The sequence below is a fragment of the Erythrolamprus reginae genome, chromosome 1, assembly GCF_031021105.1.
Source record: "Erythrolamprus reginae isolate rEryReg1 chromosome 1, rEryReg1.hap1, whole genome shotgun sequence".
Classification (NCBI taxonomy): domain Eukaryota; kingdom Metazoa; phylum Chordata; class Lepidosauria; order Squamata; family Dipsadidae; genus Erythrolamprus; species Erythrolamprus reginae.
The window spans coordinates 70,789,149-70,808,836 of record NC_091950.1 but is presented as its reverse complement, the minus strand read 5'-3'; the positions used below and the strand labels follow the sequence as shown (position 1 = coordinate 70,808,836).

General features: G+C 47.6%; 2 protein-coding genes across 5 annotated transcripts in view; one reads left to right on the top strand and one right to left on the bottom strand.

The window, feature by feature from the left end:
- The window catches only part of SLC25A21 (solute carrier family 25 member 21), a 314,802-nt gene extending 304,240 nt beyond the window's left edge, over positions 1 to 10,562 (bottom strand). For both annotated transcript variants that reach the window (XM_070755370.1, XM_070755380.1), the window contains exon 1: positions 10,150 to 10,562. In XM_070755370.1, coding sequence (XP_070611471.1) covers positions 10,150 to 10,216 — 67 coding nt within the window. In that variant the 5' untranslated portion in view covers positions 10,217 to 10,562. The remainder of the gene's footprint in view (positions 1 to 10,149) is intronic.
- MIPOL1 (mirror-image polydactyly 1) overlaps positions 9,867 to 19,688 on the top strand; it is a 249,340-nt gene continuing 239,518 nt past the window's right edge. The window contains exon 1 of one of the 3 annotated variants that reach the window (XM_070755348.1): positions 9,867 to 10,755. The gene's annotated coding sequence lies outside the window, so the exon portion shown is untranslated. The remainder of the gene's footprint in view (positions 10,756 to 19,688) is intronic. The other 2 variants (XM_070755340.1, XM_070755357.1) reach the window with 2 other exon arrangements.

Here is a 19,688-nt window from a genome sequence, read left to right as displayed (position 1 = left end):
TGATTAAACCATAATCATACTTGGGTTTGAACAATATACCCACTGAATTGTAAAGAAAAATACCACACAGAATTCACATATCATATATATACAAATATATACAAAACTGTAGAAAACTCAAATCCCAAGAACTCTATGGCATCTTAGAATGATATAAAGACATTAAAATAATTTTATGATGGACATAACAAGAATTGGCTCAATTCTCAATAGGACAATTAAAGAAGTAAACCTGAAATGACTGATTGAGGTTGGCTGGGTAATAAGATTCTGACATCTGGTCAGATATAGGAGTTACTAATTATATATATACCAGGGTGATCCAGCAGAAAAAACATATAGCCCCTCCCTGGTACAAAGCTGAAGGCATCAGATCTGGTGGCCTAGAGGTTAATTATCTGCCTTACAAGGCAGAAGCCCCAGGATCAAATACCAGTAAGGGTATGGCTAGCTGATGAGATCAGAACAAGGCCGAAATAGTGCTATCTAGTCTCCCTTAATTTTAAAAATTCAGCAAAAACATGTGATACACACAGAACATAGTTTGCTAGCTATGAATAAATTTAACTGCCTTGAATAGTCCAGAGCGAACAAAGCATTTTCCTTTCCCTGGGCAATTGGAGAGGGAATAAACCTCTGCCAGCGCCCAGAGAAAACAAACGCTCCCTTCCCTCTGGGCAGCCCAGAGCGAACGGAGCATTTTCCTTCCTCTGGGCGCTTGGAGAGGAAATAAACCACTTCGCTATGATGACTCCCTCGTGCTGCCTCCCACACACTTGGCGCCAGGTTGCCTCCCAGAGCATCTAGGCACAGAAAGGCAAAAGGGGGCGCTTCACCCTGGCCGAATCAACTTGGCTTCAGCCAAACCGAGCAGTCACCACAGTGAAGTAAAGGCGCCGGCTACAAAGCAAGTGAGCGAGAGAAGAGGGGAGCCCTTCATTGTGGGAAGGAAGAGGAAGCAGGTAGCAGCAGCTGCCTTTCAGTCAAAGGAGCAGGAGGTTCCCCCTTGTCACCCGCCTGGGTTTCTCTCTCTGGCACAGTGTACAGGAGGCAACCTCGTGCCGGGTGTATGGGAGGTGCGTGCTCCTCCTCCCCGCCTCAGAATCCCTCTTTTTTTAAGCCTGAAAGTTTTGGATTTTTTTGATTCCCCTCACCTCACCATCTTCCTTCGGCAGCGACTATCCTCCTCCTCTTCTTTCTCCTCCTGCCACCCAAATTCTGAGCTTTTATTTCTTTCCTAGTGGGTTTGCACGCATTATTTGCAATTGCTTCTACAGTGGTACCTCTACATAAGAACTTAATTCATTCCATGACCAGTTTCTTAAGTAGAAAAGTTTCTAAGTAGAAGTAATTTTCACTGTGGTGACTCCTCAGTTTGGCTGCCCAGAGGGAAGGGAGAGTTTCTTTTCTCTGGGTCCTGGAAGAGGTTTATTCCCTCTCCAAGCATTCAGAGAAAGGAAAATGCTTTGTTCTCTCTAGACTGTCAAAGCCTTCTTAAGCACCATCGAAAGGCTCCTCTGCAAGCCCAGAAAAGCCCGAGATGACCGGGATTAAAGGGGGAATTGCAGGAAACTGGCCGGGCCCTCGTGCCGCTCTCAAATTTCCTGGGAAATTTTTTTGGGCTCGGGTTCTTAAGTAGAAAATGGTTCTTAAGAAGAGGCAAAAAAATCTTGAACACCCGGTTTTTATCTAGAAAAGTTCTTAAGTAGAGGCGTTCTTAAGTAGAGGTACCACTGTACTTACAAGCCTTTCTACTTAAGAACCTGGTCACTGAATGAAGTTCTTAAGTAGAGGATCACTGTATATGTAGCTAGCCACCACCGATTCTGTGAATAACCCAAAACACCATCTCACTGAGAGTTAGACCAAAAATGTGGGCCTTTTTTTGTGCATTTAACCATTTTTTGCCCCCGTCAGATCCCCTTGCAGCATATAACGTGGTAATTTTAAACCTCATGATCTTGTTCTTATTTATGTTTCACGTGATTTTATAATACAGTGGTACCTGAAGATACGAATCCCTCGTCTTACGAACAACCCGTGATACGAACCCGGGGTTCAGAAATTTTTTGCCTCTTCTTACGAACGTTTTTCGTCTTACGAACGCCAAACCCGAACTTCCGGGTTCGGCATTCCGGAGGCTGCTGGGAAGCCCCGCAGCCTGGCTGTCACCTTTTAAAACAGCCGGGGGGCTTCCCAGCAGCCTCCCGAAGCTGAACCCGGAAGTTCGGGTTTGGCGTTCGGCTTCGGGAGGCTGCTGGGAAGCCACCCGGCTGTTTTAAAAGGTGACAGCCGGGCGGCAGGGCTTCTCGGCGGCGGCGGCAGGTTGGTAAGATGGAAAACATTCGGGAGGCCGCTTTGGGTTTTTGGCTGGGAGGGAGGGCAGGAGGTCCGGCTGGGGGGGGAAGCAGGAGGCGCAGGATCAGGCGGGCGGCGGGCGAGGCGTGACGGGGCGGGCAACGGCTGGGCGCGGCGACGAGGGTGCGTCCGACTCGGGGCTGGCGGCGCCCGACACAGCGGGGAACATCAGCATGGGAGGCAGGAGAAGACCAGGCAACCGGAGCAGTGTCGCCGCTACTCCCGGCTTGGTTCCCTCGCCGCCGCAGGCAACGTGCGTTGCGATCTTCCGGGCCGGCCAGGCTCAGCGGATCAAGCCGCGCCTCCCGGGCCAGGCAGCTGCCTTCCGTCACTGGGCCTGTCCGGCCTGGAAGATCGCAGCCCGTGTTGCCTGCGGCGGCGAGGGAAACCGAGCCAGGAGCCGCGGTGATGCTCCTTCCGGCTTGGCTTTCCTCGCCGCCGCAGGCAACGCTCGCTGCGATCTTTCGGGCCGGACAGGCTCAGCGGATCAAGCCGCGCCTCCCGGATCAAGCCGCGCCTCCCGGGCCTTCCGTCACTGAGCCTCGCCGGCCCGGAAAATCGCAGCCCGTGTGGCCTGTGGTGGCGAGGGAAACCGAGCCAGGAGCCGCGGTGATGCTGCTCCCAGCTTGGCTTCCCTCGCCGCTGCAGGCAACGCTCGCTGCGATCTTTCGGGCCGGCCAGGCTCAGCGGATCAAGCCGCGCCTCCCGGATCAAGCCGCGCCTCCCGGGCCTTCCGTCACTGAGCCTCGCCAGCCCGGAAAATCGCAGCCCGTGTTGCCTGCGGTGGCGAGGGAAACCGAGCCAGGAGCCGCGGTGATGCTGCTCCCGGCTTGGCTTCCCTCGCCGCCGCAGGCAACGCTCGCTGTGATCTTTCGGGCCGGCCAGGCTCAGCCAATCATGCTAGTACAGGAATTCTGGGAGCTGAAGTCCACATGTCATAGAAGATCCAACTTTGCCTACCCTGTTCTAGTCCAATCCCCTGTCTTATAAAGTAAGATACTTTATAAAAGCAGGACTAGGGAACATCACAATGGTGGATCTGCTACAATATCAGGCCCAGCTGTCTCTCACTGAAAAGGGCAGATGATAGATATCCCACCTTAGATAGTTATCAGCCCCCACTTCACTTAGCCTTGCAGCTAACACGGCTAGCAGTCCCAAATTGAGAAAATAGCAGTTTTGTGCACCGGAGATAGAACACGTCCCTTTATTTATTAGTAGGATTCACTGGGCTATGGATTCTCTGTCTTTTGCTGTGAGTTGCATTGTGTTGGGGTGTGCATGAAGGGAGGCTCAGCCAATCTCATTGTACACATGTTGTACTCTGACCATGAAGGTTTGAAACACTGCCAAATCCTAATCCTAAATATCAGACTACATAGAGCAAGGCCTGCATTCTAAAACATGTAAAGGGACCAGAACAGACATAATACTACATTAATGAATGTATAGCATTTATTAATAAAGTGATTACAGTGATCCCCCGTTTATTGCGTCCCCAACCATTGCGAACAGGGTACTTCGCGATTTTTCAACCCGGAAGTCAAAATACCATCTACGCATGCGTGCGTTTTTTCTATGGGCACGCATGCGTAGATGGCAACCGGGAGATCAGCTGCTGGGTGGCTTTCCTGGGTCTTCCCCCTCTTGCTGGCGTCAGCGAGGAGTTTCCCCACCGCCCACGCAAACTCCTCGCTGCCGCCCGCCCTTCGCCCGCCCACGCCGTTCATTCTCGCCGCTTTCGAGCTGAGTCCTGAAGCGAATTCGCTCCCGGACTCAGCTCGAAAGCGCCGAGAGACAGCGTGGACAGGCCGTTCCTTGGCGCTGTCTCTCGGCGCTTTCGAGCTGAGTCCGGGAGCGAATTCGCTTCAGGACTCAGCTCGAAAGCGCCGAGAGACAGCGCCAAGGAACGGGCCTGTCCACGCTGTCTCTCGGCGCTTTCGAGCTGAGTCCGGGAGTGAGTTCGCTCCCGGACTCAGCTCGAAAGCGCCGAGAGACAGCGCCCCCCGGACCCCCAACCCGGGTTTGGGGGGCTGCTAGGAAGCCCCCCATGCCGGCGGCAAACAGCCGCGCCGCCCCCAATCTTCGGCTCCTCGCTAGCGCTGTGGGAGTAAAAACACCATCTGCACATGCGCAGATGGTGTTTTTACTTCCGCATCGCTACTTCGCGAAAACCCGCTCGTTGCGGGGGCTCCTGGAATGGAACCCTCGCAACGAGCGGGGGATCACTGTATATGTAAGAAACCTCACATACAAATAGGGCTAAGTTAGAGCCCCTGTGTGACACTCAGCAAACTTTTGCAGTCATCTATACTATTACGGCCTGTTTGAACTTTCCTTCTATTAAATCCCCATTTTAAACTATCTCCCAGTTCCAAAACTGCTTCATTGTCATGGGTGCCTAACTTCTTTCCTACCTGCCAATCTCAGTGCACCCCTTTCCTTCTCCTTTGCTCTTCTAATTCACAGCATTTGCGGCCCACTTTCCACAGCAAAATCTTCCAAAAGCATTTACATCATTGTTAATACATAGAAACATAGAAACATAGAAGACTGATGGCAGAAAAAGACCTCATGGTCCATCTAGTCTGCCCTTTTACTATTTCCTGTATTTTATCTTACAATGGATATATGTTTATCCCAGGCATGTTTAAATTCGGTTACTGTGGATTTACCAACCACATCTGCTGGAAGTTTGTTCCAAGGATCTACTACTCTTTCAGTAAAATAATATTTTCTCATGTTGCCTTTGATCTTTCCCCCAACTAACTTCAGATTGTGTCCCCTTGTTCTTGTGTTCACTTTCCTGTTAAAAACACTTCCCTCCTGAACCCTATTTAACCCTTTAACATATTTAAATGTTTCGATCATGTCCCCCCTTTTCCTTCTGTCTTCCAGACTATACAGATTGAGTTCATTAAGTCTTTCCTGATACGTTTTATACTTAAGACCTTCCACCATTCTTGTAGCCCGTCTTTGGACCCGTTCAATTTTGTCAATATCTTTTTGTAGGTGAGGTCTCCAGAACTGAACACAGTACTCCAAATGTGGTCTCACCAGCGCTCTATATAAGGGGATCACAATCTCCCTCTTCCTGCTTGTTATACCTCTAGCTATGCAGCCAAGCATCCTACTTGCCTTTCCTACCGCCCGACCACACTGCTCACCCATTTTGAGACTGTCAGAAATCACTACCCCTAAATCCTTCTCTTCTGAAGTTTTTGCTAACACAGAACTGCCAATGCAATACAGTGATCTCTCGATTAGCGCGGGGGTTACGTTCCAAGACCTCCCGCGCTAATCGATTTCCGCGTTATAGTGGTGCGGAAGTAAAAAACACCATCTACGCATGCGCGCCATTTTTTTCATGGCCGCACATGCGCAGATGGTGGAGTTTGCGTGTGGGCGGCGGGGAAGACCAAGGGAAGGTTCCTTCAGCCGCCCAACAGCTGATCTGCTCCGCAGCGCGGCAGCAGCGAGGAGCCGAAGATGGGGTAAAGGCAAAGGGGAAACCCCATCTTCGGCTCCTCGCTGCTGCCGCGCTGCGGAGCGGATCAGGTGTTGGGCGGCTGAAGGAACCTTCCCTTGGTCTTCCCGCCGCCCAGGCAAAGGGGAAACCCCAAGATCGCTTGCCGCTTGCCGTATTGCAGCTTGGAGCCTTGCTTCGCCTCCTTCGCTGCAATACGGCAAGCGGCAAGCGATCTTGGGGTTTCCCCTTTGCCTGGGCGGCGCTGGGGCCATGCGGAGCCGCTCATCTAGGGGGGCGTGGACCGGCAAGGTGCCCTCCGCTCTCTCTCTTTCTCCCCCTGTTACCGGTATGGTATAAGAGAGAGAAAGAAAGAGAAAGGAGGGCGACTTGCCAGTCCACGCCCCCCTGGATGAGCGGCCCCGCATGGCCCCAGCGCCGGACTCCGCCGTTGCCTCCGCCCTTGTTCGGCTCTGCAGCTGAGAGGCCACGTCCACCCCCTCCTCGGTGTCCCCGGCACCCAGCGTCCCCACGCCGCCTCCACCTCCCGGTAATGCGCCCGACCTCTGCCTCTCTCTTTCTCTGCCTCTCTCTTTCTCTCTCATATACCACGCCGGCAACAGGGAGAGAAAGAGAGAGAGAACTTATTTTTTAATTAATATTTTTTGAAAAACCGCGTTGCAGCGTTTCGCGCTAATCGAGACCGTGCTAATCGAGGGATCACTGTACTCAGATTTAGGATTCCTTTTCCCCAAGTGCATTATTTTACATTTGGAAACATTAAACTGCAGTTTCCATTGCTTTGACCATTTATCTAGTAACGCTAAATCATTTACCATATTACAGACCCCCTCCAGGAATATCAACCTTATTGCACACTTTAGAGTCATCGGCAAATAGGCAAACCTTCCCTACCAAACCTTCCCCTATGTCACTCACAAACATATTAAAAAGAATAGGACCCAGAACAGACCCTTGTGGCACACCGCTTGTAACCTGTCTCTGCTCAGAATACTCGCCATTAACAATAACTCTCTGATGGCTATGCTTCAGCCAGCTTGAAATCCACTGAACTATCCAGGGATTAAGTCCAATCTTCACTAATTTATCTATCAGCTCTTTATGTGGAACCGTATCAAAGGCTTTGCTGAAGTCCAGATAGGCAATATCCACGGCACCACCTTGATCCAACACCTTTGTGACATAGTCAAAGAACTCAATGAGATTAGTCTGACACGATTTGCCTTCAGTAAAGCCATGCTGATTTGGGTCCAATAAGTTATTGTTTTTTAGATGCTCATTTATCTTCTTGTTGAGTAGAGTCTCCATCATTTTAACTACAACTGATGTCAAGCTAACTGGCCTGTAGTTACCAGCTTCTTCTCTACTGCCCTTCTTGTGGATAGGCACAACACTGGCCATTCTCCAATCCTCAGGAATATCTCCTGTTAACAAGGATTGGTTAAACAAATCAGTCAGGGGGGTAGCAATGACAGATCTGAGTTCTTTAAGAACTCTGGGGTGGATGCCATCTGGACCCATTGCCTTATTTATCTTTAATCTTTCAAGTTCTTCTAAGACATCGGCTTCTAAGATCACTGGAGCTGAATCCGTACAGCTGGAAGCAATGCTATATCCCTCTATAGTATTATTTTGTAAGGTGTCTTTTGAGAAAACTGAACAGAAGTAGCTATTGAAATGGTCAGCGATCTCCTTATTCCCATCAATGCATGTATTATTCCCAGTACTAAGCTTTGTGATGCTGCAGTTTTTCTTCTTCCTATCACCAATATATCTGAAGAAGGTTTTATCCCCCTTCTTTACAGATTTTTCTATTTCTTCCTCTTTTGAGGCTTTAGCAGCATATATTATCTGTTTCGCCTCCTTCTGTCTCATTTTATACACCTCTCTATCAGCTATACTTCCAGACTCTTTATACCTCCTATAGGCAGCCTTTTTTTCATTGACTATAGCCCTTACATCATTGCTAAACCATAGCGGTTTCTTCTTCCTTTTACCTTTAGTTACTTGCTTTACATAAAGTCTTGTGGCTTTTAAGATGGCCTTTTTTAATACAGTCCACTGGGTGCTCGCTCCTGCCATTTTATCCCTCCCCTTTAATTCATTATTTAAATATTCCCCCATTGCATTAAAATTTGTTTTTCTGAAATCCAATACTTTGGTTGCAGTATAGGATTGCTCACATAACATTATAGCTCAGAGCAACACACACTTTAATAATTGATAAACATAGGTACATCAATTACCCTGTTTCCCTGAAAATAAGTTACCCCCAAAAGTAAGACATAGGAGAAGTATCATAGAATTGCCTAATATAAGGCATCCCCCGAAAGTAAGACATAGGAGACGTTTCATTTCACAGCATTCCCGAACAGAATATATATAACACTGCTGTCCATAAATTGCATCCCAAAATGCTACATCAATCAGATTTAAAACACATCCGACATGCATCCAACATGCAGCTGCGTGTTTGGATGCGTTTTTGCTGCAGCAGGATACAGAATACAATTCATTGGAAAAAAATAAGACATCCCCTAGCACATCTTTGGGAGCAAAAATTAATATAAGACACCGTCTTATTTTCAGGGAAACACAGTAGATATAGCAGGTTTAAAATATCCGAGTTCCAAAACTCAGGGCAATTTACTAGAGTGCAGAATTAGCATACAACAGGTTGGCTGGATCTCCAGAGTCCACATCTAACGCCTTTAGCCATCACAAAATGAAATACAGTATCTAAATCCCAGTCCTGCTTTTATTTATTTGTTTGTTTGCCAAACAGGTACAGCATAGTAGTAGTTTGTATAAACATAAGTAAAAAGTAACGATAAAAGAGGACAATAAGACAGTAGGACAGGGGTGGTAGACGCAGGCCCCATACAGACCTCTTAGAAATGGGGAAAGATCAACCATAGACAATCTAAGGTTAACGTTTTGGGGGTTTGGGGAAGAAACCACAGAATCCGTTTTTTCCAGGCACTGATCACTCTATTGCTGAAGTCGTATTTTCTGCAGTCGAGTTTGGAGCGGTTTACATTTAGTTTGAATCTATTACGTGCTTGTGTATTACTGACCCCTTGCATCCTGGACACAAACTGTTGCAACTCCTACCCTCAAAACGTTGCTACAGAGCACTGCACATCAAGACAACTAGACACAAGAACAGTTTTTTCCCGAACACCATCACTCTACTAAACAAATAATTCCCTCAACACTGTCAGACTTTTTACTAAATCTGCACTTCTATTTCTACTAGTTTTTCTCATCATTCCTATCATCCTTTTCCTCCCACTTAATGATTGTCATAGGGGTCAAATAAGCAATGAAGAAACAATCAATATTAAAATCTTAGGATACAAGCAACAAGTTACAGCCATACAGTCCTAAGTGTTGTACCACATGATTCTTGACAAATGTATATTTTATTTTATGTACGCTGAGAGCATATGCACCAAGACAAATTCCTTGTGTGTCCAATTACACTTGGCTAATAAAATTCTATTCTATTCTATTCTACTGCAGTTGAAGGTGAATTAGTCATTAACAGGACTACTGTCCTCATTTATCTGTATTTTACTGTTTATATTTATACCTGCTATCTTATTTATTTGTTTTGTCAAGTATGGATTGGTGGTATACAAAGATAAAACAATGTTTATATACATGATACTAGTAAGAGAAAAACATTAGTACAGGGGATGGAAGGCTGCTCCGAGTCTTGGGAGAGGGGCGGCATACAAGTCTAATTAATAATAATAATAATAATAATAATTATTATTATTATTATTATTATTATTATTATTATTATTGTGCACTTATGCATCATCATTATATGCTATCATTATATAGTATCTTGTATATGTTTTGTCAAAATAAATAAATAAAATAAACTAACTCCTTTTGAATGCAGTAGCCGACAGCAATGCATCACGCTAACAAACCTTCGTTTAAATTTTTTTTTAAAAAAAGTTTGCTCTACAAGCCACGTTTATAGGGGAAAAGCTCCCTCTACCTCCACGGAGTTTACTGTGGCGTAACCACGGTCCATCTCTCCCGAGGGGAGCAACAAGGGCCGAGAGCGCTACGGTCAACCAAACCCGGCTACCAGCGCGCTCAAAAATAAAAAAAGGAAGGGCGGGCCCGAGAAGCTCCGGAAGGTCACTGTTGGCTTTGGAGGAGGCGGGCCTAGCCGCGCCGCAAGGAAGGGAGACGGCTCGAGCCGGAGCGAGACTTCGCGGCCCCAGGAGAAAGTCCAGCGTGGAAAACACACGCGCGGGTCGAGTTTAAGAAGGCCTGTTTACCTGCCGAGCCGCCCGCGACGATTTGCTGCGACGCCTCGCGCCAGAATTTCCCGGGTTTCGCCGCCATAGTCGCGTGGAAGGAACACTCCGCGCCGCTTGGGTTGGAGGAGGAGGAGGAAGGAGGAGCGGCAGCAGTTAGCGGGGCTGTGACTCCAAAACCGGCGAGCCGGGAGCGCCTCCTTTAACCCGCGAGCGGGGCGTCCCACGAGCACGGAAATAGGAACGGGGAGGGAGCAGCAGCAGCCTCCTTAGCAGAGCCGAGGGCCCTCCTGCAAGATGCGCCGGCGGCTTTCCTTGCTCCAGAACTCCCCTGCCGGCCTATAACCTTTATACTGAACTTGCTTGGCATTGCGCCAACACGGTTCAGCCGGTGGTTGGACCCTTCCGTCCTGTGAAACGGAGGAGAGGCGGAATGAAGCGCTCCCCCACTTGATCCCGGATCAAGATTTGCCAGGCTGCTGCCTGATATTAAGTGTTTGATTTCCGTCGGGACTCGTATTGCTTCCCGCTCTCCCAAGAAATCTCGGAGAAACCGAGGAAGTGCCACTTAAGGGGTGATTTGGAGGCATCCTTCTGCTCTCTTATTTTAGTAGGGGGGAGATCTAGGTAAGTGAACTTTAGTTAAAAAAAGAAAAGAAAATTATAGGGACAAATCTAGCACACACACACACACACAAGTCATTTGTTCCAATATTCATATCTCATTTCTCCAGCCTGTCATTGTTGGAAATTGTGGTTTAAAATGAGGGTGCAAGGTTAAGGAAGTTTCCACTAAATTGGTGATGAAAATAATAATAATAATAATAATAGTAATAATAATAATAATAATAATAATGTATTAGATTTGTATGCTGCCCCCTCCGAAGACTCAGGGAGGCTCACAACAATAACAATACGGTACAAATCTAATGATTAAAACTATAGTTAAAACCCACTATCATTAAAAGACAATTAATATTACACAATCATAGCCATACTCAAGTCTTACTAGTCAGAAGGGGGTACATTAATTCCCACATGCCTGGCAACATAAATGGGTCTTCTAAGTCTTGCGGAAGGCGAGGAGGGTGGGGGCACTTCGAATCTCCAGCAGGAGCTGATTCCAGAGGGCCGGGGCCGCCACAGAGAAGGCTCTTCCCCTAGGTCCCGCCAGATGACATTGTTTAGTTGATGGGACCCGGAGAAGGCCAACTCTGTGGAACCTAATCGGTCGTTGGGATTTGTGCAGCAGAAGGCTATCCCAAAGGTATTCTGGTCCTCTCATCTCCCCCAAATCAGCTTTTACCCTGTTGAAATTGCTTGGCAGGGTAGTTGCTCTAAATAACTTATTTGTACAGGCTACCAAATTTATTATTTATTTGTTAATTTAATTTAGATGCCGCCCAACTCCCTAAGGACTCTGGGCGGCTTACAACAAAGAGCAAGAAAAACAGTCCATGGAAGCAATGAGTGTGAACCTTCAGGATGACTGAATCAAAAACCATAAAGCAGCCCCCAAATCCTTATTCCTGCCTTCTTAAGGTGCTCGTCCTTTTTTACTAAGCCTACTGGCAGGGACGAAATCAGTTCAAGGTCTTGTCATTTTTCAAAGGTTTCATAGTTTAGGGTAGGGGTCAGCAACCCACAGCTCTGGAGCTGCATGTGGCTCTTTCATCTCTCTGCTGTGGCTCCCTGTCATTCAAAATATGTGTCGCAATTGCCAATGTGCGACACCCCCAATGTGCAATTTATTAAGCTTTTAGACCCCTGGTAGGCCAACCATGGATATAGTATCCAAGAAAGGAAAAGTTTCAGAAGAAAACAATCTTATGCTAGTTTTGTGGCTGCTCAGGATATAGTCAGGCACCGGAATAGTTTTGTGGCTCCCGGTGTTTTCTTTTCTGTGGAAAATGAGTCTAAATGGCCCTCTGAGTGTTTAAGGTTGCCAGAGCTGTAGGTTGCTGATCCCTACCCTAAACTATGAAACCTTTGAAAAATGACAAGACCTTGAACTGATTTAGGGCCTGGATATCTGATAGCACCACCTTTCCCTGGTAACATAGGACTTTCCAATAAACTCAAGCAGGGTAGACTCACTCGAAGTCTCTTTTCTCAGGAGGAGCCATATGCAGAGACCTTGGAAATATGTCTTTTCAATTGCAATAGTGCTCTGGAATTGATTTATTTATTTATTTATTAGATTTGTATGCCGCCCCTCTCCGTAGACTCGGGGCGGCTCACAACAGTGATAAAGAACAATATGTATTGACAAATCTAATAATTTAAAATCTAAAATAGCAATTGTACATTTAAAAAATCTAAAAACAAGGAACCCCAATATAAAAAACATACATACGGTCATATCATGCACTAAAACTACATAGGTAGGGGGAGATGTCTCAGTTCCCCCACGCTTGACAACAGAGGTGGGTTTTGAGGAGTTTACGAAAGGCAAGGAGGGTAGGGGCAGTTCTAATCTCTGGAGGGAGCTGATTCCAGAGGGCTGGAGCCGCCACAGAGAAGGCTCTTCCCCTGGGTCCCGCCAGACGACATTGTTTAGTTGACGGGACCCAGAGAAGGCCAACTCTGTGGGACCTGACCGGTCACTGGGATTCGTGCGGCAGAAGGTGGTCTCGCAGGTATCCTGGTCCGGTGCCATGAAGGGCTTTATAGGTAATAACCAACACTTTGAATTGTGACCGGAAACTGATCGGCAACCAGTGCAGACTGCGGAGTGTTGGAGTAACATGGGCATATTTGGAAAAGCCCATGATTGCTCTCGCAGCTGTATTCTGCACGATCTGAAGTTTCCGAACATTCTTCAAAGGTAGCCCCATGTAGAGAGTGTTACAGTAGTCGAGCCTCGAGGTGATGAGGGCATGAGTAACTGTGAGCAGCGACTCCCGGTCCAAATAGGGCCGCAACAGGTGCACCAGGCGAACCTGGGCGAACGCCCCCCCTTGCCAAAACTGAAAGATGTTTCTCTAATGTGAGCTGTGGATCGAGGAGGACGCCCAAGTTGCGGACCCTCTCTGAGGGGGTCAATAATTCCCCCCCCCAGGGTGATGGACGGACAGATGGAATTGTCCTTGGGAGGCAAAACCCACAGCCACTCCGTCTTATCAGGGTTGAGTTTGAGTCTGTTGACACCCATCCAGGCCCCAACAGCCTCCAGACACCCGCACATCACTTCCACTGCTTCGTTGACTGGACATCAGCTTTACTCTCTTGAGTTATGAAAGTCCGATAAAGCATGACCATTTCCCCAGGCTATAGAGATTCAAATATTGTAACTGCTCCTCTGAGGGAAGAAATATTTTTTAAACTTTGGTCTAGTCTGGTAATGGTGGCAAATCATGTCATTTTTGGGGGGTAACACCAGCATAGCTCATTCTTGCTCAATCTTCTGAGACTGCAAAGTTTGTACTAGGACAGCCTTCAGACTCTGGAAGTTGCATGAGAGGGACCTGCTCTCATGTGGCCTCTGAATCTTTTGAAAATAGGGCAAGAATGGTGTGACTTCATACATTTTTCAAAAGCTGCAAGGCCACCCAACTCTGAAGTTTCCGGAGTGAAAGTGCTTTGCAATCAGGAGTTGCTTCGAATAAGCATTTTTAAAGGAGTAGCTAGAGCTGGGGCAGAATGTTCATTTGACAAAATATTGTACCATTTCAAACAAGGGCTACTTGTAAGCGATTATTTTAAACAGTAATAAGTAGTTTGGAAATGTGTGACAGGCAATGCTTAACAAACCTTTTAAATGTTAATCAAAAATGAGACCCAGCATAGCTGAATGACTGGCAATATCCAAAATTTATTTATTTATTTATTTATTTATTGGATTTGTATGCCGCCCCTCTCCAGAGACTCGGGGCGGCTAACAGCGACAATAAAACAGTGTACAATAGTAATTTGGTATTGATGATTAAAAATCAATTAATATAAAAACCAAACATACATACATACATACCATGCATAGAATTGTAAAGGCCTAGGGGGAAAGAGGATCTCAATTCCCCCATGCCTGGCGGCAGAGGTGGGTTTTAAGTTGTTTACGAAAGGCAAGGAGGGTGGGGGCAGTTCTAATCTCTGGGGGGAGTTGGTTCCAGAGGGCTGGGGCCGCCACAGAGAAGGCTCTTCCCCTGGGTCCCGCCAGGCGACATTGCTTAGTTGACGGGACCTGGAGAAGATCCACTCTGTGGGACCTAACTGGTCGCTGGGATTCATGCAGCAGAAGGCGGTCCCTGAGGTAATCTGGTCCGGTGCCATGAAGGGCTTTATAGGTAATAACCAACACTTTGAATTGTGACCGGAAACTGATCGGCAACCAATGCAGACTGCGGAGTGTTGGTGTAACATGGGCATATTTGGGAAAGCCCATGATTGCTCTCGCAGCTGCATTCTGCACGATCTGAAGTTTCCGAACATTTTTCAAAGGTAGCCCCATGTAGAGAGCGTTACAGTAGTCAAGCCTCGAGGTGATGAGGGCATGAGTGACTGTGAGCAGTGACTCCCGGTCCAAGTAGGGTCGCAACTGGTGCACAAGGCGAACCTGGGCAAACGTCCCCCTCGCCTCAGCTGAAAGATGTTTCTCTAATGTCAGCTGTGGATCAAGGAGGACGCCCAAGTTGCGAACCTTCTCTGAGGGGGCCAGTGATTCTCCCCCCAGGGTAATGGATGGACAGATGGAGTTGTCCTTGGAAGGTAAGATCCACAGCCACTCCGTCTTGTCTGGGTTGAGTTTGAGCTTGTTGACACTCATCCAGGCCCTAACATCCTCCAGGCACCGGCCCATCACTTCCACTGCTTCGTTGGCTGGACATGGGGTGGAGATGTATAACTGGGTATCATCGGCGTATTGATGATACCTCACCCCATGCCCTTGGATGATCTCACCTAGCGGTTTCATGTAGATATTAAATAGCAGGGGGGAGAGGACCGACCCCTGAGGCACCCCACAAGGGAGAGACCTAGAGGTCGACCTCTGATCCCCTACTAACACCGACTGCGACCGACCAGAGAGGTATGAGGAGAACCACTGAAGAACAGTGCCTCCCACTCCCAACCCCTCTAGTCGGTGCAGAAGGATACCATGGTCGATGGTATCGAAAGCCGCTGAGAGGTCAAGAAGCACCAGGACAGAGGACAAGCCCCTGTCCTGGGCCCGCCAGAGATCATCCATCAACGCGACCAAAGCAGTTTCCGTGCTGTAGCCGGGCCTGAATCCAGACTGCTGAGGACCTAGATAATCGGCTTCTTCCAAGGACCGCTGGAGCTGAAGTGCCACCACCTTCTCAACAACCTTCCCCATAAAGGGAAGGTTGGAGACTGGACGGTAGTTATTGAGTATGGCTGGGTCCAGGGAAGGCTTCTTGAGGAGGGGGCGCACAAGTGCCTCCTTATAAGGAGCCGGAAAGGACCCACTCCCCAAAGAGGCGTTGACAATCTCCCGGACCCAGCTCCGCGTCACCTCTCGACTGGCCGAAACCAACCAAGAGGGACACGGATCCAGTGGACAGGTGGCAGAACACACAGCTCCACTGGCCTTGTCCACTTCCTTAGGTGTCACCAAGTCAAACCTCTCCCAGACAGATGGACAAAGACGTTTAGCCCCAGTCACCTCGACTGACTCGTTGTCAGTCGACTCTGTTTTACAATTGGAGTCGAGGTCCGCTCGAATCCGAGCAATTTTATCAGCGAAAAATGTGTTAAAATCCTCGGCACTACTCTGCAAGGGCTCCCCAACTCCCCCCTGGTTAAGAAGGGAGCGGGTTACCCTGAACAGAGCGGCCGGGTGGGATTCCGCTGATGCAATCAAGGTGGCATGATACGCGCATCTTGCTGCCTTGAGTGCCACTTTGTAAGTCATAATATGTGCTCTTACAAGTGTTCGATCGCATTCGGACTTACTCTTCCTCCATCGCTTCTCTAGACGTCTCTTCTGGCGTTTCAACTCCCGGAGCTCCTCGTTGAACCATGGAGCTCTACGGGGTCTAGTGCCGTGGAGAGGTTGCAGCGGTGCAATTCAGTCAAGGGCCTCCGCTGCAGCCTTGTTCCAGGCCTCAGCCAGAGACTCTGCCGAACTGTGGATGAGTGCATCTGGAAGAGCCCCAAGCGCCTTCTGAAAGCCTTCTGGATCCATCAGGCGCCTGGGGCGGAACAACTTAATCGGTTCCACCTCCCTGCGAGGGAGGATTGGAGCCAGGAAGTCAAGCCGCAGTAGAAAATGGTCTGACCATGACAAAGGCAATACTTCTAAGCCCCTTAATCTCAGACCATTACTCAGTTGCTCAGAGAGGAATACCATGTCGGGTACGTGCCCCCCCTTATGAGTCGTACCCTGCACTACTTGAGTCAGGTCCATGGCTGCCATGGTGGCCATGAACTCCTGTGCCAGCCCAGAGGATCCGCCGAGCGACGGCAGGTTGAGGTCCCCCAAGACCATAAGCCTAGGGAACTTCACCGCCAGCCCGGCCACCTCCTCCAGCAGCACAGTTGACACGCAGCTGGGAGGCAGGTACGTGAGTAACAAGCCCACCTGAACCCCTAGGTCCAACTTCACCAGGAGGGACTCGCAACCCGCAATCTCTGGAGCAATGAGTCTACGCAGGCACAGGCTTTCCCTGGCTATAATAGCCACTCCTCCCCCCCCCCTTCCCTGGGGTCGAGGCTGATGCCATATCCGAAACCCGGCTGGGCAGATTTCAGAGAGAGGAACTCCTCCCTCCGGGCCCAGCCAGGTTTCGGTCACACAAGCCAGGTCAGCCTCCTCATCCAGGATCAAATCCCGGATTAGGAGAGCTTTATTTACTACCGACCTGGCATTGAGTAGCAACAGCTTGAGCCCAGGGCCAGAGTTACACTCATCACCAGTGCCTTGAGTTAAGCTCATGGAGCCGGAGCAAGGGATCGTTATTAAGCAGCGATCCCTCCTTCCCCTGGAATGGCTAGCTCCATGGCTTCCGCCATATCTGCCTCTCCCCAGCAAGGCCGGGATATTCTGACCCTCCGCCACCCTAGAGATAAGTGTTCCCCCACCTCCTGCCCTTCCAGTGTCAGGTGTGCCTGAAATTTCATTCATATCATATTCATTCATTTCATACATATTATAATCCCACCCACCCACCCTGTTCCATCTATCACCCCCTTCCCATTCATTTCCATTCACAATATTCCATTCATTCCAGTAATTACTAACATAATCCCATTCATTCATACCATAAATACATTAATCCCTAAAAAATAGTTAAATTAAAAATACATAATACATATACCAGAAATATAAAAATAGCCTAAATGTACTAATTAATTATCAATTACTCTAAAACTAGTACTGGATGTCAAATTATTAAATATTTTTAAAGACCAAAATACAGGGGGGGGGGGGATCAGTTAAAAATCAATTAGTTAGCAGTTCTTAGATCAACAGCTAGGTGGCGCCAGACTCTGAGTCAATTAAGTTCTGGAAAAAGTCCAGCATAAATGTCCAAGTCTTTAAATAATGAGTCCCTGGGGGAAAGAAAGATCTCTTTAGTGCCGTCCGTTGCCACCGCCTGGCACTCCCAGTTCGTAAATTGTGTCTCAAATTATTATTAACTCGGACTCCTGCGTCTCTACAGCTCCCCCGGCTCTCGGTGTTCACTCCGGTCACCCTGTGATAGTTACTGTTCTTACTGGGCAACAACTCCAGTTCTCCACACTCTCCTCTCACCGCGATCCCGCACAGTTTCTCAGTAATGCCGAACAGCCTCAGAACAGCTCCTCGCCCTCTCCTCAGCCTCGGCCATCCTTCTCTCTCTGCAGTAACCTCCTTTCCCTTGATAATGACAGTCCCCTTGGTAATGACAGCTCTAGTATAATCCTTCACTCCAACGGCTCCAACAGTCCCTCCGATGCCAGGCACCCCCACCATTTGGCGCCACAGCCTCCCAGGTCTGTCTGTCCGTCTGTCTGTCTGTCAGTCTTGGTCTTAAGGCCCAGCTCTCACTCTCTGCTACTCGTTTGCTTGCGGTGGCCACATGATTAAATGGTGGCCGCCATTTTCTGAATCCCAGCTGATCGAGTTCGGCAGCGAAGGGATGATCAGGAATGCCACGGGGAGCTAAAGCACATAGCATACAGCTCTTCCAAGGCATATAGGTCTTTTCTCTGGCTTGATCTTACAGCCCAGTTCTCAATCTCGGTCCCCTGATCACTAGCGGCAGTTTACGGCGGTTGCAGAATTAGATGGCAGCCGCCATTTTCCGAGTTACAGCTGATCGAGTTCCGATGTCTTCATTATAAATAGTGTTATTTTCTCTCAGACCGTTATATTTCACACTGCTTATCTTGAAGTTTAAAAAATTTACCACAGGAGGCTGAGCATCCATGGGACACAATGGGACAGAATAGTACAGGAGCAGCTCAGTAATGATGGCAGTTGGGATTGGAATTTCCATTGAGAGCCCAGTAATGTCAGCATAGCAAGTTATTTTCCTTAGGAAATGGCATCTGCAGTCTAATTATCCTTCTCATCACATTCTCTTGTTGGGTAGGGCCACATAAAAGACACCTAAGACAGGATCCTTTCAGCTGTAACTTTCCTTACAACCACACACTATACAATTTTGAATATCCATGAAAATATTTACTGACCCCTTGCATCCTGGACATAAATTGTCTCAACTCCTACCCTCAAAATGATGCTATGGAGCACTGCACACCAAGACAACTAGACACAAAAGTTTTTCCTAAACGCCGTCACTGATAAACAAATAATTCCCTCACCACTGTTAAACTGCTCTCTGAGGCTGCATTACTGTTACTATTAGTTTTCTCATCGTTCCTATCAGCCGTCTCCTTCCACTTATGAATGTAAGACTGTAATTGGTTGCTTGTGTCCTTACTATTTACATTAATATTGTTTCCTGATTGCCCCGAGTCCTCGGAGAGGGGCAGCATACAAATCTAATAAATTATTATTATTATTATTATTATTATTATTATTATTATTATTATTATTATGTCGTCAATACAACTCAGCAAACGAGATCACTATGCTGGATTTCGTATTTCATCACCAGTTGGGCGCTTCCCACTGCGTGATGTAGCTGGCGATTCCAGTAAAGCGGCCTTTTGCAATTGACAGGTGGAGATTTTGTCAATTCCGATTGTTTTCAAATTATTATTATTATTATTATTATTATTTGTCCCCAATGACAGTCATTAAGTGTTGTACCTCATGATTCTGGACAAATGTATCATTTCTTTTATGTACACTGAGAGCATATGCACCAGAGACAATTGGATTGTGAGTCCAATCACACTTGGCCAATAAAAGAATTCTATTCTATTCTATTCTATTTGTACTGTATATTGCATAGCAGTTTTAACATTAAAAGTTGTATTTTGGATAATTGAAGCTTACCTATGATATGTAAGTAAAGTATTATTTACATATAAATATGTTTATATACACTGCTCAAAAAAATAAAGGGAACACTCAAAGAACACATCCTAGATCTGAATGTATGAAATATTCTCATTGAATACTTTGTTCTGTACAAAGTTGAATGTGCTGA